This window comes from Narcine bancroftii, chromosome 2 (genome assembly GCF_036971445.1).
Source record: "Narcine bancroftii isolate sNarBan1 chromosome 2, sNarBan1.hap1, whole genome shotgun sequence".
Classification (NCBI taxonomy): Eukaryota; Metazoa; Chordata; class Chondrichthyes; order Torpediniformes; family Narcinidae; genus Narcine; species Narcine bancroftii.
The window spans coordinates 277,916,853-277,932,789 of record NC_091470.1 but is presented as its reverse complement, the minus strand read 5'-3'; the positions used below and the strand labels follow the sequence as shown (position 1 = coordinate 277,932,789).

Below are 15,937 nucleotides of genomic sequence, written 5' to 3'. Positions count from 1 at the left end.
GATCCAAATGGGACTACATCAGTGGTTCTCAACCTTTTTCTTTCCACTCACATCCCACTTTCAGTATTCCCTATGCCATAGATTGCTTAAAGTGGGATGTGGGTGAAAAGAAAAAGTTTGAAAACCACTGTTTTAATTGTATCTAATTGACTCGTTATGTGCCCGGTTTCATAACCCCAAAGGAAATGGGCCAATGACAATTTTTCTCAAGCAAAATATTTCAGTTACATTTGGGGCTAGAGCAGTGGTTCTCAACCTTCCCTTGCTACTCACATACCACCCTAAGTAATCCCTTACTAATCACAGAGCACTGATGTTATAGGGATTACTTAAAGTGGTATATGAGTGGAAAGAAAAAGGTTGAGAACCTCTGGACTACATACAATAAGAGAGGGTGCAGCAAAGCATTTCATTTATAAATAGAATGTCAAATTAATAATAAAAAAAATAACCCCAGTCTACTACATATGATTAAACTTTGGCATGAAATTAATAAACAGAAAATACAAAATAATCTAAAGCTAACAGAACGTAATTTAAAAAAAAATTAATGAGAGCATTGGAAAAAAAAGCTGGGATATCACCAAAAGCACCACTGTGTCAGGATGAACTATTGTCCATGAACTTGGGCAATAGAATTTTAAATATTTGGCATGAGAAAGGAATCAAACATATTAAAGATTGCTAAGAAGAAGGGCTACTTAAGTCCTTTGAACAACTAAAACAGAAATATAATCTGTCAAATGGAACCTTCAACTACTTTCTTCAGTTGAGATCCTTCTTGAGAGAGAGATTGTGTCCCACAATGACCTCGCCCTCAAGTAATGAACTCGGAAATTCGCCAAATTCATAACTAGGATGTATTCTGCTCTCCAAGGTGAAAGTGTTAAGCCAGCCTACAAAGGTGAAGGGAGAGGTGGGAGTCAGATCTAGGTGTTACAATACCAGAGGAATGCTGGTCTGACTGGTTGGACACTATGACATCAAAGATTAAAGCAGCATATAGACTGGTCCAATATAATTTTCTCCATTAACTATATATTGCACCACAAAAATTAGATAAATCAAAACTTGAAATATGCTTTAGGCATGGCATCGAAATTGGAACCTTCCCACATTCCACATGCTCATTCTGGCATGATATTGCTGAAACACTAACAAGAGTAATCTTTACATATGACCTAGAGCTGTACCCTCTGTGAGCAATAAATTGACTACTGTTTGCCATGACTGTAGCCAAAAAGTGTATAGCAATCTCTTGGAAGTCTGACTCTCCCCTATTTATTGCTCAACAGGCTGGGGAGATGCATAGTTGTATACCCATGGAGAAAATTACTTACAACTTAAAATAAATATGACAATTTCATTAAGATATGGCAAACATATTTAGATTATACAGGGGTTCAATTGTTAACCTGACCCTTCAATGTATGTAAAGATGTGATATCCCAGAAAAAGAAAAAAAAGAGAGTTTTGAAGATGTGTAAAATTATATTCTTATATAATTTTATATAAAGTTTATATAACTTTATATAAAGTGGGTGGGGGAGGGGGGGAGAAAAAAAGGGGAACATCTTTCATTTTTTTTGTTTGTAAACTAATCTATATTTTAGATGATTGCATGAATATATTTATGGAAAAATAAAGTATTTATATTTAAAAAAAATCAATGATATACTACATTCAAAGCCCTTTCCCTGCTCATCCCTCTCCTTTTCCTACCATACCCTAATACCACAAAGAAAAGAATTTTTGAATTAAACAAACATAAAAAAACAAAAATCTATAGTCGCCAACCCTTAGAACCAAATATAAACCCAAAGTAACAAAGTAAAATGAAAAAGACACAAGAGCACATCATTTGCACTATGACCACTTAATTTATCTCAGTCATTTCATTATTAGTACAGATTTTTATCTTTCTTCTGTTTAGAAAAGGTGTAACTATATCTGCATACCTATATGTTGCAGGTAAGGCTGCCAAACCCCAACGAATGTGTCATATTTATGAGGCCAACTACTGTTGAGCAATCTGCAAACTTGAAGACACTGTTGGAGTTGGATCTGGCAATGCAGTCATGGGTCAGTAACATGAACAGGAGTGAGCTGAGCACACAGCCCTGAGGTGCGCCAGTGCTTAGCATGATGGTGCTCGATGCTACCTGTCTATTACCAACCCAGACAGACTGTGGTCTTTCCTTTAGGAAGTCCAGAATCCAGTTAGAGAGGGATGTTGAGTCCTAGCGAGGACAGCTTCTCCACCAACCTCTGGCGAATGATCATATTAAACGCCGAGCTGAAGTCAATGAACAGGAGACTGGTTTATGAGGTGTCATTCTCCAGGTGGGTCAGGATGGAGTAAAGAGACATCTCATGGCATAGTCTGTTGAAGGGTTTCTTCTATAGGGGAATTGAAATGAATCCAGCGGGATGAATGCAAACACTAACGGACTGACACAGAGACAGCAACTTATACCTGAATATCAGCAAAACAAAGGAGATGGTGGTTGACTTCAGGAGAGCCCAGGGGATCACTCGCTGCTGACCATCGACAGCTCCATTGTCAAGAGCACCAAATTCCTTGGCGTGTACCTGGTGGAGAATCTCTCCTGGTCCCACAACACAAGATCCATTGCCAAGAAGGATCAACACCACCTTTACTTCCCGTGGAGGTTGAGGAAAGTCCAGCTTCCACTCTCATTAAATTCTACAGGGTATGCATTGACAGCATCCTATGTAACTGCATCACCACCTGGTTCGGGAACTGCACCATCACAGAATGCGTCCCTGCAGCAGATAGTAAAGATTGCCATGACAGAGATTTATAACGGCCGACTTTTGCAGAAAGCCATAAACATAGTGAAGGACTCCACATCCCTCCCGCAATCTGTTCTGCTCCTGCCATGCGGGAAGAGATACTGAAGAGTTTGGGCTCTCACGATCAGATTGCAAAAGTTTTATCCTCCAAGCTGTGAGGCTTCTGAACTCCGGGGACACATGGCTAGCATATATAACATGATATTTATAAGTGATTGGGGGGGGGGGGGGGGGAAGAACACACATCGAGGCGGGGGCAATCAGTGGGGGGATGTCAGGGCAGGGGCGGCCGGCCAGTGCGGGCTGTCACAGCCCATCTGGCCACTCCTGCACCAGGGCCGCTCTCTGCTGCTCAAAATGCGGGATAGTAATGGGAAACACAGAGTGGTTCTACCTGAGTGGGGGATTATGGGTAGGGAAGACAGACATTGCTATGCCGCCTATTTTTGATGGGTGGCGCTGCGGCACCAGACGCCCTGCCTCCATCAGATGTGGAGGTGCTACGAGGCGCCTCTGGATATCAATAGGCCCTTTCAGGTGGAATGGGCAACGTAGTAACAGAACGTAGTAACAGCCTTTTAGGGCTACTACCTGATAGGTAAGTCTGCAGGTCGGGATCCACTCCGGCAGCCGCCCTCAAGGCAGAGGATGCACCTGAAAGTGGCTATTGTGTCACCAGTGACTTTTCAGAGACAATAGAACTGCTCTGGAAAGGACTTCAAAAAGAGGTGCAAATGAAACATAATGTTGATCACATGCAGGCTCAGATACTGAGATCGTTTGGAAATTGGGCTTGGAGCCTTAGGAGAGGTTTTTAGGTTTTTATAAACGGAGAGAGGAAAAAAAACAAACAGGTGATTTCTCTTTTGGAGAGAGAGAGAGAGAGAGAGAGAAGTCAGTTCTACAGCAGCAGTTGAGGCTGCAAAATGGCAAGCTTGTTGAAAAACCCTATTTTGAAGACAGGCTGCGAGTTCTGAGTTCAGCCTGTTCAAAATTCTTGTAGTCCTTACAAGAGGAAATGGCTGGCAAGAGTCTTTCTCCTGAAATAAAGGAAACAAGAGGAATTCTGTGGTGACCTGGAAGAAGAGGTCATCATTTAGAAAACCCTTGATGGGGCAAGCTTTTTCAGCAAAACAATGAAGTGACTGATTGGAGGAAATCAGTTTGTGTGTCCAACAAGTAACAAATCTCTCTCTGAAACCAACAAGAACCTTCCTGAGCAGTAACCATTTAACTTTGAGCACAAGACCCTAGTGGAAATTATAAATGTTGAATTCTGTGCACTGTATGAGAATTGCCTGATACTGGTGAAAAGTGAATGATTGGATAGTGAAACAGAGAATTTTCCTGAACATATACACATTACATACACGTGCACTTAGAATTAGAAGGGGGTTAAGTTAGGTAAGTTAAGATAATAGTAATAAGTTAAAGATTGATCTTGTTATTATGTTTAAGGAAAATTAAAAGCAACTTTTGTTTAAGTCCCCATTGTCATGGTGAATTTCTATTCCTGCTGGGATTTGGAGTCCATTGGGCTCATGACATTAGTTCAACTCTCTTCACCAGCCCCGTGTTCCCAGAATGAACCTCAAAATAGTAAAATTATGCTGCTTTTGCTGTGTATGATCTGATCTCATTGTTCAATGTGGTATGTCAAGTTTGTCAGCTTGCAAAACAAACTCTTAACATTACATCTTGCTTCATGTGAAAATTTTAAAAAAATATTTGGTTCTACAGCATGCTGCAAAGTAAGACAATCCCACCAAGAACAATGACAAGCTTTCAAAGGCTATATCTAACAATTAACTAAAATGAGAGATTTTATCCTCTCATTTTAGTATCAACCTCCAAAATGGAAAAGATTATTGTCATGCACACAAGGTCAATGTGCATATATGCTGGGGTGTTCAGACTTTAGCCTGGAGGAACTCAGCAGGTCTTGCAGCATCCATAGGAAGTAGTACAAACAGTGTCTGCAGATTTTTGTGTTTCATTCCAGACTTTAGCTTAAAGCTAATCACGTTATAATAAACCAACTGTAAGCTTGGTGTTTGATACAAGAATCAAAACTACCTTAAATGAATTTTTATTTGTGGAAGAGTTTTGATATCAACGTTATAGTCCTGCAGTATAGAATAGGAATGCCATTTGATCCAACTTTGTGATGACAACCAAATTAACATTCTGGGCAAGTTTAATTTACCTGCATTTGATCCATATCCTTCTCAACCCTTCGCATCCATATATTTGTCCAAATGTTTTTTGAACATTATAATAGATAGAGAATGATAAGAATTATGGAGAATAAATTAAAATTAAGCTGCAAAGATAAACTCAACCCATCTCTCTATCATTATAAATTCAGAGTCTGTCCCTTGGTGATCTTGTTTCACTTCTGATTCACTAGTCATACAAGCAAGCAGATTTTCAACTCAATTAAAGCCTCAAAAATCACCTCAAACAGGAGCCACAATGTTTGGTTCTGATCAAGTTGGTGTTTCTGATTCTGCATTTATACAACACTTATTGCAGTATAACATAGACATGCAACATTTTGTTTGTTAACTCTCCTATGCAGTACCCTATATATTACATTGTATTTGGTGCTTCACATGAGTGTCAGCAAACAAGACATCACACTAATTCCAGTAAGGAAATAGTACAATCGACTAGTGGAGATGGATCTTGTTTCAAGGAGAGTACTAAATGAAGCTATTAAAATTGAGGAAGATCAAGAGATCAGAATTGGAAAAGAGTGGATTTCATAAAATCAGATAATCACAAGATGGTTCAGTATAGGGAAGGGCATTTGGTCTGTTGTTCATAGTAGCTTTATGCAACAGCACTCCAGTTAGTCACTTAATTGTCTTGCAAAGATTTCCTGGAAGAATGCAGGACAAAATGAAGCAAGAGATGAGTGGAGCTTTGACATCAAAGGATCTGAATTTTAAAATGGTCTAGGAACACAATATAAATGGGCCTTAGATGTTTATGTCTATCTCATATACATACTGGAAGAAGTCAAATTGAGAGGCAACAACCACATGGGTACTGAGATGGACTTGGTCTCAGATGATGCTTCACTTCAGGAAAATTAATCATCTTAGTGACATGAGAATGCAGTCCCAAGTTGAGCACGACATTAATAATTGGCACACCTCAAGGATGCATGGTCTACTATGTGGCCAGGCACAATTCCAATGCCATCTATAAGTTTGCTGATGACACCACAGTTGTCGCCAGAATCACAAATGGCAAAGAGGAAGTATACAGGAGGGAGATAGATCAGCTCATTGAATGGTGTAATGACAATAAACTTGCACTCAATGTCAGCAAAACCAAAGAGATGATTGTGGACTTTCAGGAGGAAATCAGGGGAATATGACCCAGTCATCATCGAGGGATCAGTAGTGGAAAGGGTCAAGAATTTCAAATTCCTAGGTGTTAACATCTCCGAGGATGTGTCCTGGAGCCTCCACGTTGATGCAATCACAAAGGCGGCTCGCCAGTGGTTATACTTTGTGAGATGTCGGAGGAGGATTGGTACGTCACCAGACTTTTGAAAACATCTACAGGTGTACCGTGGAGAGTATTCTGGCTGGTTGCATCATTGCCTGATATGGAGGCGCCAACTCTCAGGACAAGAATAAACTCTATAGAGGGTTGTTAACTCATCCTGCAAGATCACAGGTGTGAGATTTCACTCCATCAAGGATATCATCACGAGGTGATGTCTTTTAAAAAAAAACCCAGCCTTTATCCTCAAAGACGCTCACCACCCAGACTATGCCCTCTTCACTCTGCTACCATCAGGAAAAAATGTACAGGAGCCCAAATACAAGCACTCAGTGGCACAAGGACAGCTTCTATCCTGCTGTGATCAGATTCCTGAATAATGAATGAACCAAAGACACTGCCTTACTTTTTCTGCACTATTGTTGCTATTATTTTATAGTCATGCCATAAGATGATTATAATATGTACATTTGCACTATGATGCTGCCACAAAACACCACATTTCATGACTTGTTCACGATAATAAATGCTGATTCTGAATAAAGCATTAGAAAATAGTCTGTGGCAACTTTGGGAGCATTATCAAACTTACTATAGATGATGAGGAAACAATTACATTTTAGAGGCAATGGAGACTCAAGGAGAAGTGCAGCTAAAGTCAACAGGACACGTGGAAACTGCTGCCATGTTTTATTGGAGTACAAGACCAGCCTGCAATAAATCAATTTTACCCACTGAACTCAACCCGTCTGGTTGTGCGATCCTTCAGTTCGCAGTGTAGCCGCCGTACACATTGTTGATTTCCTGGCTACAAAAAAAATCAGATCCGATTCCAGCCAACTGGGCAGCAGCATTGCTGGCGTGAGCGGGAAATGCTTCGGACGTAGAACGTTACAGCACAGTGCAAACAGGCCCTTTGTAAACCTACTGCTCTACAGTCTAATCCTTCACTATTCACATCCATAACCCTTTATTTATCTTACATCCCTGTGCCTATCTAAGAGCTCGTACATAACAGAGTTATAGTCATGATAGAAAATAAAATGTTCACAACTTGAAATTAAAGATAGGAATGCTGGAGATCCGTTGAATGCTTCCCCCTCCACGGGTGCCGATTGACTGCTGAGTACCTCTAATTCGTAAAAGTCCAGAAAATTCAGCTCGGGATGATCAGCCAGCTTCCCCTCAACTGGGCCGATCCATCCGAACCCCGGGCTTCCCCTCAACTGGGCCGATCCGTCCGGACCCCGGGCTTCCCCTCAACTGGGCCGATCCATCCGAACCCCGGGCTTCCCCTCAACTGGGCCGATCCATCCGAACCCCGGGCTCCCCTCAACTGGGCCGATCCATCCGAACCCCGGGCTCCCCTCAACTGGGCCGATCCATCCGAACCCCGGGCTTCCCCTCAACTGGGCCGATCCATCCGAACCCCGGGCTTCCCCTCAACTGGGCCGATCCATCCGAACCCCGGGCTCCCCTCAACTGGGCCGATCCATCCGAACCCCGGGCTTCCCCTCAACTGTGCCGATCCTTCTGAACCCCGGGCTCCCCTCAACTGTGCCGATCCTTCTGAACCCCGGACTCCCCTCAACTGGGCCGATCCATCCGAACCCCGGGCTCCCCTCAACTGGGCCGATCTGTCCGAACCCCGGGCTCCCCTCAACTGGGCCGATCTGTCCGAACCCCGGGCTCCCCTCAACTGGGCCGATCCGTCCGAACCCCGGGCTCCCCTCAACTGGGCCAATCCATCTGAACCCCGGGCTCCCCTCAACTGGGCCGATCCATCCGAACCCCGGGCTCCCCTCAACTGGGCCGATCCATCCGAACCCCGGCTCCCCTCAACTGGGCCGATCCATCCGAACCCCGGGCTCCCCTCAACTGTGCCGATCCTTCTGAACCCCGGGCTCCCCTCAACTGTGCCGATCCGTCCGAACCCCGGGGTTCCCCTCAACTGGGCCGATCCGTCCGAACCCCGGGATTCCCCTCAACTGGGCCGATCCGTCCGGACCCCGGGTTTCCCCTCAACTGGGCCGATCCATCCGAACCCCGGGCTTCCCCTCAACTGGGCCGATCCATCCGAACCCCGGGCTTCCCCTCAACTGGGCCGATCCATCCGAACCCCGGGCTCCCCTCAACTGGGCCGATCCATCCGAACCCCGGGCTTCCCCTCAACTGGGCCGATCCATCCGAACCCCGGGCTTCCCCTCAACTGGGCCGATCCATCTGAACCCCGGGCATCCCCTCAACTGGACCGATCCATCCGAACCCTGGGCTTCCCCTCAACTGGGCCGATCCATCCGAACCCCGGGCTCCCCTCAACTGGGCCGATCCATCCGAACCCCGGGCTTCCCCTCAACTGGGCCAATCCATCCGAACCCCGGGCTCCCCTCAACTGGGCCGATCCATCCGAACCCCGGGCTTCCCCTCAACTGGGCCGATCCATCTGAACCCCGGGCTTCCCCTCAACTGGGCCGATCCATCCGAACCCCGGCTCCCCTCAACTGTGCCGATCCTTCTGAACCCCGGGCTCCCCTCAACTGTGCCGATCCTTCTGAACCCCGGGCTCCTCTCAACTGGGCCGATCCATCCGAACCCCGGGCTCCCCTCAACTGGGCCGATCCATCCGAACCCCGGGCTCCCCTCAACTGGGCCGATCCATCCGAACCCCGGGCTCCCCTCAACTGGGCCGATCCGTCCGAACCCCGGGCTCCCCTCAACTGGGCCAATCCATCTGAACCCCGGGCTCCCCTCAACTGGGCCTATCCATCCGAACCCCGGGCTCCCCTCAACTGGGCCGATCCATCCGAACCCCGGCTCCCCTCAACTGGGCCGATCCGTCCGAACCCCGGGCTCCCCTCAACTGTGCCGATCCTTCTGAACCCCGGGCTCCCCTCAACTGGGCCGATCCATCTGAACCCCGGGCTTCCCCTCAACTGGGCCGATCCGTCCGAACCCCGGGGTTCCCCTCAACTGGGCCGATCCATCCGAACCCCGGGCTTCCCCTCAACTGGGCCGATCCGTCCGGACCCCGGGCTTCCCCTCAACTGGGCCGATCCATCCGAACCCCGGGCTTCCCCTCAACTGGGCCGATCCATCCGAACCCCGGGCTCCCCTCAACTGGGCCGATCCATCCGAACCCCGGGCTTCCCCTCAACTGGGCCGATCCATCCGAACCCCGGGCTTCCCCTCAACTGGGCCGATCCATCCGAACCCCGGGCTTCCCCTCAACTGGGCCGATCCATCCGAACCCCGGGCTCCCCTCAACTGGGCCGATCCATCTGAACCCCGGGCTCCCCTCAACTGGGCCGATCCATCCGAAACCCGGCTCCCCTCAACTGGGCCGATCTGTCCGAACCCCGGGCTTCCCCTCAACTGGGCCGATCCATCCGAACCCCGGGCTCCCCTCAACTGGGCCGATCCATCCGAACCCCGGGCTCCCCTCAACTGGGCCGATCTGTCCGAACCCCGGGCTTCCCCTCAACTGGGCCGATCCATCTGAACCCCGGGCTCCCCTCAACTGGGCCGATCCATCCGAACCCCGGGCTCCCCTCAACTGGGCCGATCCATCCGAACCCCGGGCTCCCCTCAACTGGGCCGATCCATCCGAACCCCGGCTCCCCTCAACTGGGCCGATCCGTCCGAACACCGGGCTTCCCCTCAACTGGGCCGATCCGTCCGAACCCCGGGCTCCCCTCAACTGGGCCGATCCATCTGAACCCCGGGCTCCCCTCAACTGGGCCGATCCATCCGAACCCCGGCTCCCCTCAACTGGGCCGATCCGTCCGAACACCGGGCTTCCCCTCAACTGGGCCGATCCGTCCGAACCCCGGGCTCCCCTCAACTGGGCCGATCGATCCGAACCCCGGGCTTTCCCTCAACTGGGCCAATCCATCTGAACCCCGGGCTCCCCTCAACTGTGCCGATCCGTCCGAACCCCGGGCTTTCCCTCAACTGGGCCAATCCATCTGAACCCCGGGCTCCCCTCAACTGTGCCGATCCGTCCGAACCCCGGGCTTCTCCTGCAGCGAGGCCTCAAACCGGCTCCACAACCGCCGCCACAGCTCCCGAATCGTGAGCCTTTGTGACCCCGGCGGCGGACTCTGTTCACTCACCATCTCGATGATCTTCGTCTTGCGTCCTGCCTTCTTTTTCATTGTGAAGATGTACTGGGCCAGGACGGCGCCGCCAATCACCACACAAACCGCAACCCCGGCCACCACGCCCAAACGCGTCACCGCAGCTCGTTCCATACTGGCTTCACTACTGCGCCTGCGTCACCTATCTCAGACGGGAGCATGCGCAAACTTCTTGTCGTCGGCGTGGTGATGAAAGTAGGGTTAATCTTGTGGGTGAAACACGAAAGTCTGTTGTAGTAAAAACATTAAAAAATGCTTGAGGAATTCAACAGGTCACGAAGCGTCCAAAGCAGCTAAAGATATATGACCCACGTTTCGGGCCTAAGCCCTTCTTCAACGTGTGCGTAAAAAAGCAAGCAGACACCTGAATTAAAAAAGGAAGGGAAAGGGTGGGCGTGGGGAAGAGGAAAAAAAATCCTGCTTCTTCCTCCAGCCTAAATTCTAAATTTTCTTTATCTTTCACAGCCAATTTTGCAAATTTCATGATCAAATGCAGCCGACACTAATGCTCAACTTATTCACTTACACATTGTAATAACATTTATACCTTGACTTGCAAAATATTCAGCCACTTTCTGCAGCCATCTGCAATCCTAGCTACTTCAGTTTACAAACTAGGTTGTGATGCAACGTCATTATATTTTACACAGTACACCTGTAGCGGTTCGATAGAGTATAACATATTAAATCTCAGACTTCATAAGAAGTCAAGGCATTGGTGTACCTTTATGATTGCATGGATGTGCCAGTTCCTGGAGACGACCTCTGACATGCAAACACCCAGGATCTTGGAGATTCTGACCCTCTTAATTGCTGGCCAGTTAATGAAGAGAGGTGTGTGGCCTCCCCTTCCTGAAGTCCACAAGAAGCTTTTTCTTGTCTTGCTGACACCCTTTGGTCCTCATGTAGTTCCGAAAAAAAAAGAAACTCTCTATGTATTTTTCTTTCATTCTGTTTCTATCTAAGAGTCTCTTAAATGCCCCTAATGTTTCAGTCTCCACCACCATCCCTGGCAGGGCATTCGGGCAACCATACTCTTTAAAAAAAACACCCCTGACATTGTCTCTAAACTTTCCTCAACTTTGTACAGACGTCCTCTGGCGTCTGCTTCTTCCACCCTGCGATTAAGGCACTGGCTATCTAACTCATCTATGCCTCTCATAATCTTGTAGCTCTCCATTGTCACCTCTCATCCTTCACTCCAAAGAGAAAGGTCCTAGCTCTGTTAAATCAAGTTTATTGTCATCTGATTGGACAAATACAACCCGGCAAAACAGCGTTCTCCAGTCCTTGGTGCGAAACACGGACACACAAACAGACAAATAATACATATGCACGACAACTATTGTATTTATAAAAATATTGTTTTGTATAGATGTGAGTTTTGGATGGTTAGTGGGAGCAGTTCCTTTGATAGTTCAGCATTCTCACTGCCCGTGAGAAGAAGCTGTTTCCTCAGCCCGGTGGTGTTGGCTTTCATATTCCGTCTCCTGTATCTCTCTCCCGACGGGACTCAGCCGAAACATGCTGTGTGCAAAGTGTCACCTTGCCTCATAAGACTTGCTGAATGTTTCCAACATTTTCCGTTCTGTTCCGGGCGCAGGCTTTTGATTTTCATTTTTGTGCCCTGAGCAAAGAAGGCTGTAACAAGAACCACAATTCCCACAAGCCAGCGGATCACCTTCCGGTTCTGCGTGCCGCTGGTGCGTTGCTCGTGGCGGCGCTATGACAACAGTGGAGCGGCGGCAGCACCCACACAGCCCGGATCCTGGCGATGGTTCGTATTCAATTATTTCTAACTACGTTGATGGGGTTCGCTCTGGCTGTCTGCATCACGGAACGACATGGACTGCCCCCACCCGACCCCTTTGCGGGGCTGATACGACTCCCCGCCCGACCCCTTACAGGGCTGGAACGGCCGCCCGACCCCTTACAGGGCTGGAACGGCCCCCCGCCCGACCGACCCTTTGCCGGGCTGATAACGGCCCACCGCCCGACCCCTTACGGGGCTGGGACAACTGGCTCCTCTGACGCGAGGCGTTCAGGTTCGTAATACTTTGAGTCCCAATTCCAAACTGGGTATCAGCAATCTTCGTACTCTGGGGGTTCTTCACTTTCCCTCCTCCCTTTGTCCGGATCCAGCACGTTGTGTGGCTGGGACCCAATGGCCGAGCCTTGTATTTCAAATAACAATCCGAGCAGGTTGCTCCAGGCTTTGGATTTGCAAGACGCAAAGCTGATTTGTACTGCACAAATCCTCGGAACATCTTGAATACTTATGCAAGGAGTTCAGCATTTACACTGCATTTTGAATCTGATCAAACAATTGTCCTTAACCTTCTTTGCCTGAATATGGTTTTCACTTAATCATGTATCTTTATTTATTTGTATTGCAAGTTGTTTAAAATCTTGAGAATAATCAGGTTTGGGAGAGAATTGCAGAGCTCGGTACATTACTGGCTGAGGATGTTGCTAATAATGGAATAAGTAGAAATGGGGATAATTGGGAATTGTAAAGATGCTTCAATTTGTAAGACTGTGAGTAGTAAGCCAATGGATGCATTTGAATACTGTACGTTATAACTGTTAATTCTGAGACATTGCTCAATGGAGAACAAATGTAATTTGGCAAGCTGAAGTGATGTGAAGAGGACTTGGTTTGTGTTGGGGCAGGAGTAGCAGAGTTTAGGGTGGCCAAATTTAAATTTGCTGCATTGTAACAGGCCCTTCAAGTCCATGAGCCTGTACTGCCCAAATACACCAAATTAACCTTCGACCCCCTTAGATTTTGAAGAGTGGGAGGAAACCAGAGCACTAGGGGAAAAGTCCACACGTACATGGGGAGAACATACAGATAGCGCCAGATTCAGACTTGAGTCACTGGCACTGTAACAGCGTTGCACTAACTGTGTTGCCCCAAATTTGATGAGGGTAGAACAAAGAAATTTTAAAAATTAGAATTATTGGAAAAACAATGAGGCAGAAAATTGTGAAAAAAAAAATAAAATTTGTAATAAGCAGAAACAATTAACCAAAAAATTACAGAACCTAAGAAGAGCAACTATTGGGCTATGGTTGGGTGCTTAAATCTGAAGTTTCTTAGGTATGTTTAAAAATAAAATTAACAAAAATAACTTTTCCATTTTTGTGATCTGGGCATCTTTGGAAAGGCCAGCGTTTATGGTCCATTCTTTATTGTCCTTGAAAATGTGGTGAGCTGCCACCTTGAACTAATACCAGTAACTGAGTGGAGAGAATGAATGACATTCCATTAGTGATTTTGGAGCTGCAGTCATCTGGAAAATGGGGTGCGTTCCAACACATCGCTTTGACTTGTGCCTTGAAAACAAAATTTCCCACTCTGGTGAATTCTCCTAAGGAGGGCTGCAGAGGTTCAGTTACCATGAATATTAAGGGGTATGGAAGACCCATTAGTGAACCAGATTATTTTTAATGACCTGCTAATAGTTTTGCACTCATCGTTATTGAATTATGTTTTTCTCAATATTTCAGAGTATTATCAAAATTTAAATTCCATGGGTGCTTTGACGTGGAAATCCCAGCAACAAGTGTTAAAACATATAATTAATATCCTGAAAGGGATGAAACTGTGAAATTAAGGCAGCAATTTCACTTTATACTCAGTGAATTCAATGGATCTCTAGTCTGCATTCCTAAATTTTTTCAGAGGTGGGTACAGATGTCAATGGATGTGTTAGTGACCATCTTTCAATATGTTTTAAATTTTGGAATAGTTATGGCAGATCAGGAGATAGAAAATGGAATAAAATTAAGAAATGAAGGTCAGCAAAATAGGCAAATATCAATCAAGTAGCTTGCATTGGTTCTTGGAAAATTATTTTAATCCATTCCTTAGAAATAAGCCAGCAGGGCAACTAGAAAATCATATTATGATTAAATAGAATTTAATTTAATTTATCATAGATTCTTTTTTTCCTTCATAAACTATAAATTGAAGCACTAATCAGGAGGACCTCGTGCAGTGTTTCTCAAAGTTTTTCCGTCCACTTTAAGTATTCCCTATGTCATAGGTGCTCTGTGATTAGTAAAGGATTGCTTAAGGTGGTATGTGGGTGGAAAGAAAAAGTTTGAAAACCACTGTTTTAATCGCACCCAATTGACTCGATCTGCGCAAGGTTTCAGAACTCCAAAGGAAATAGGCCAATTACAATTTTTCTCAAGCAAAATATTTCAGTAACATTTGGGCCTAGAGCAGTGATTCTCAACCTTCCCTTCCCACTCACATACCACCTTAAGCAATCCCTTACTAATCACAGAGGGCCAATGGCATAGAGATTACTTAAAGTGGTATGTGAGTGGAAAGAAAAAGGTTGAGATCCTCTGACCTAGTGGATTTGGTAAAACTAGAGATGAAATCTAGTGTTTCAACAACCTTTTGATCAGGTCAATAATAAAACAAAAGCTTGTGATGATGGAGATAATGTATTGCTATGGATATAGGATCGATTAAAAGACTATTCCTACTTTGATAATGAGTTTTTCAAGTTGATGGGCTGCTACAAGTGTGAATGCCATAGAGACCAATATTGGCATCATCACATTTTATATTAGTAGCAGGGGAATGTGTCCAGTTATGACATAACTCATCTGGGTGGCAGAGTGAGCTGTGAAGTGAACCATCTGAAGAAGAAGCTAAGAATGGAGTACCGTGTGCAGTTCTGGTCATTATGCTGTAGAAAGGATGTGATTAAGCTACAAAGGATTCATAATGATGTTGTTTGAATTGAAGGGCTTGAGTTGAAAGGAATAATCGGATAGGTTGGGACAATTATCACCAAGTCAAGAAATGATGAGAGTTGACCTTATGGAAGTTTATAAAATAATGAGTGGCATAGATAAGGTGGATTTTTTTTTTCCAGGGTAAAGAAGCTAAAAAATAGAGTAGTAGGTTAAGTTGAGAGTGGAAACATTTGAAGGGTATCTGAGGGATAGGTTTTTCAAATGAGAGTTAATGAAGACAAAGGATGAAGAAAAGATTCACAAAGATGTTGTTGGGATTGGAGGGTTTGAATTGTAAGAAATGAAATGACAACTGTCCCAATCTATCCACCGAATATGGAACAGTATATGGATCGAGCTTCCAGAGGAAGTCGTGGGGTGGGTAAAATTACGATGTTTCAAAGACATTTGGACAGGTTTGTGGATAAGGTTTAGAGGGATATTGGCTGAATGCAGAAAATGAGACTAGCTAAGCTAGGCATCTAGATTGGCATTAAACAAGTTGGGACGAAGGGCCTGTTTCCATGCTATATAATTCTGTGGACTGTAAGCTTGTATATTTTAATTGTAAGAATAGTAGGTAATAAAAAACTGGTAAACATGTATAGAGTTATAAAGCTCGACAGTGTGCAAACAGGCCCTTTGGCCCAGCTTGCCCACACTGACCAAAATGTCCCACCTGCCTGCATATCCCTGTAAACCCA

General features: G+C 45.8%; 2 protein-coding genes across 21 annotated transcripts in view; one reads left to right on the top strand and one right to left on the bottom strand.

Annotated features, from left to right (window-relative positions):
* Window positions 1–10,601, bottom strand: part of nt5c3a (5'-nucleotidase, cytosolic IIIA) — a 51,195-nt gene extending 40,594 nt beyond the window's left edge. The window contains exon 1 of one of the 2 annotated variants that reach the window (XM_069921051.1): window positions 10,449–10,601. In XM_069921051.1, coding sequence (XP_069777152.1) covers window positions 10,449–10,586 — 138 coding nt within the window. In that variant the 5' untranslated portion in view covers window positions 10,587–10,601. The remainder of the gene's footprint in view (window positions 1–10,448) is intronic. The other variant, XM_069921053.1, reaches the window with a different exon arrangement.
* A 1,579-nt stretch (window positions 10,602–12,180) lies between these two features.
* bbs9 (Bardet-Biedl syndrome 9) overlaps window positions 12,181–15,937 on the top strand; it is a 516,876-nt gene continuing 513,119 nt past the window's right edge. For 17 of the 19 annotated variants that reach the window (XR_011352170.1, XR_011352169.1, XM_069921046.1 and 14 more), the window contains exon 1: window positions 12,181–12,249. The gene's annotated coding sequence lies outside the window, so the exon portion shown is untranslated. Of the gene's footprint in view, window positions 12,250–12,316; window positions 12,518–14,072; window positions 14,163–15,937 lie in introns of those variants that run through there. The other 2 variants (XM_069921033.1, XM_069921034.1) reach the window with 2 other exon arrangements.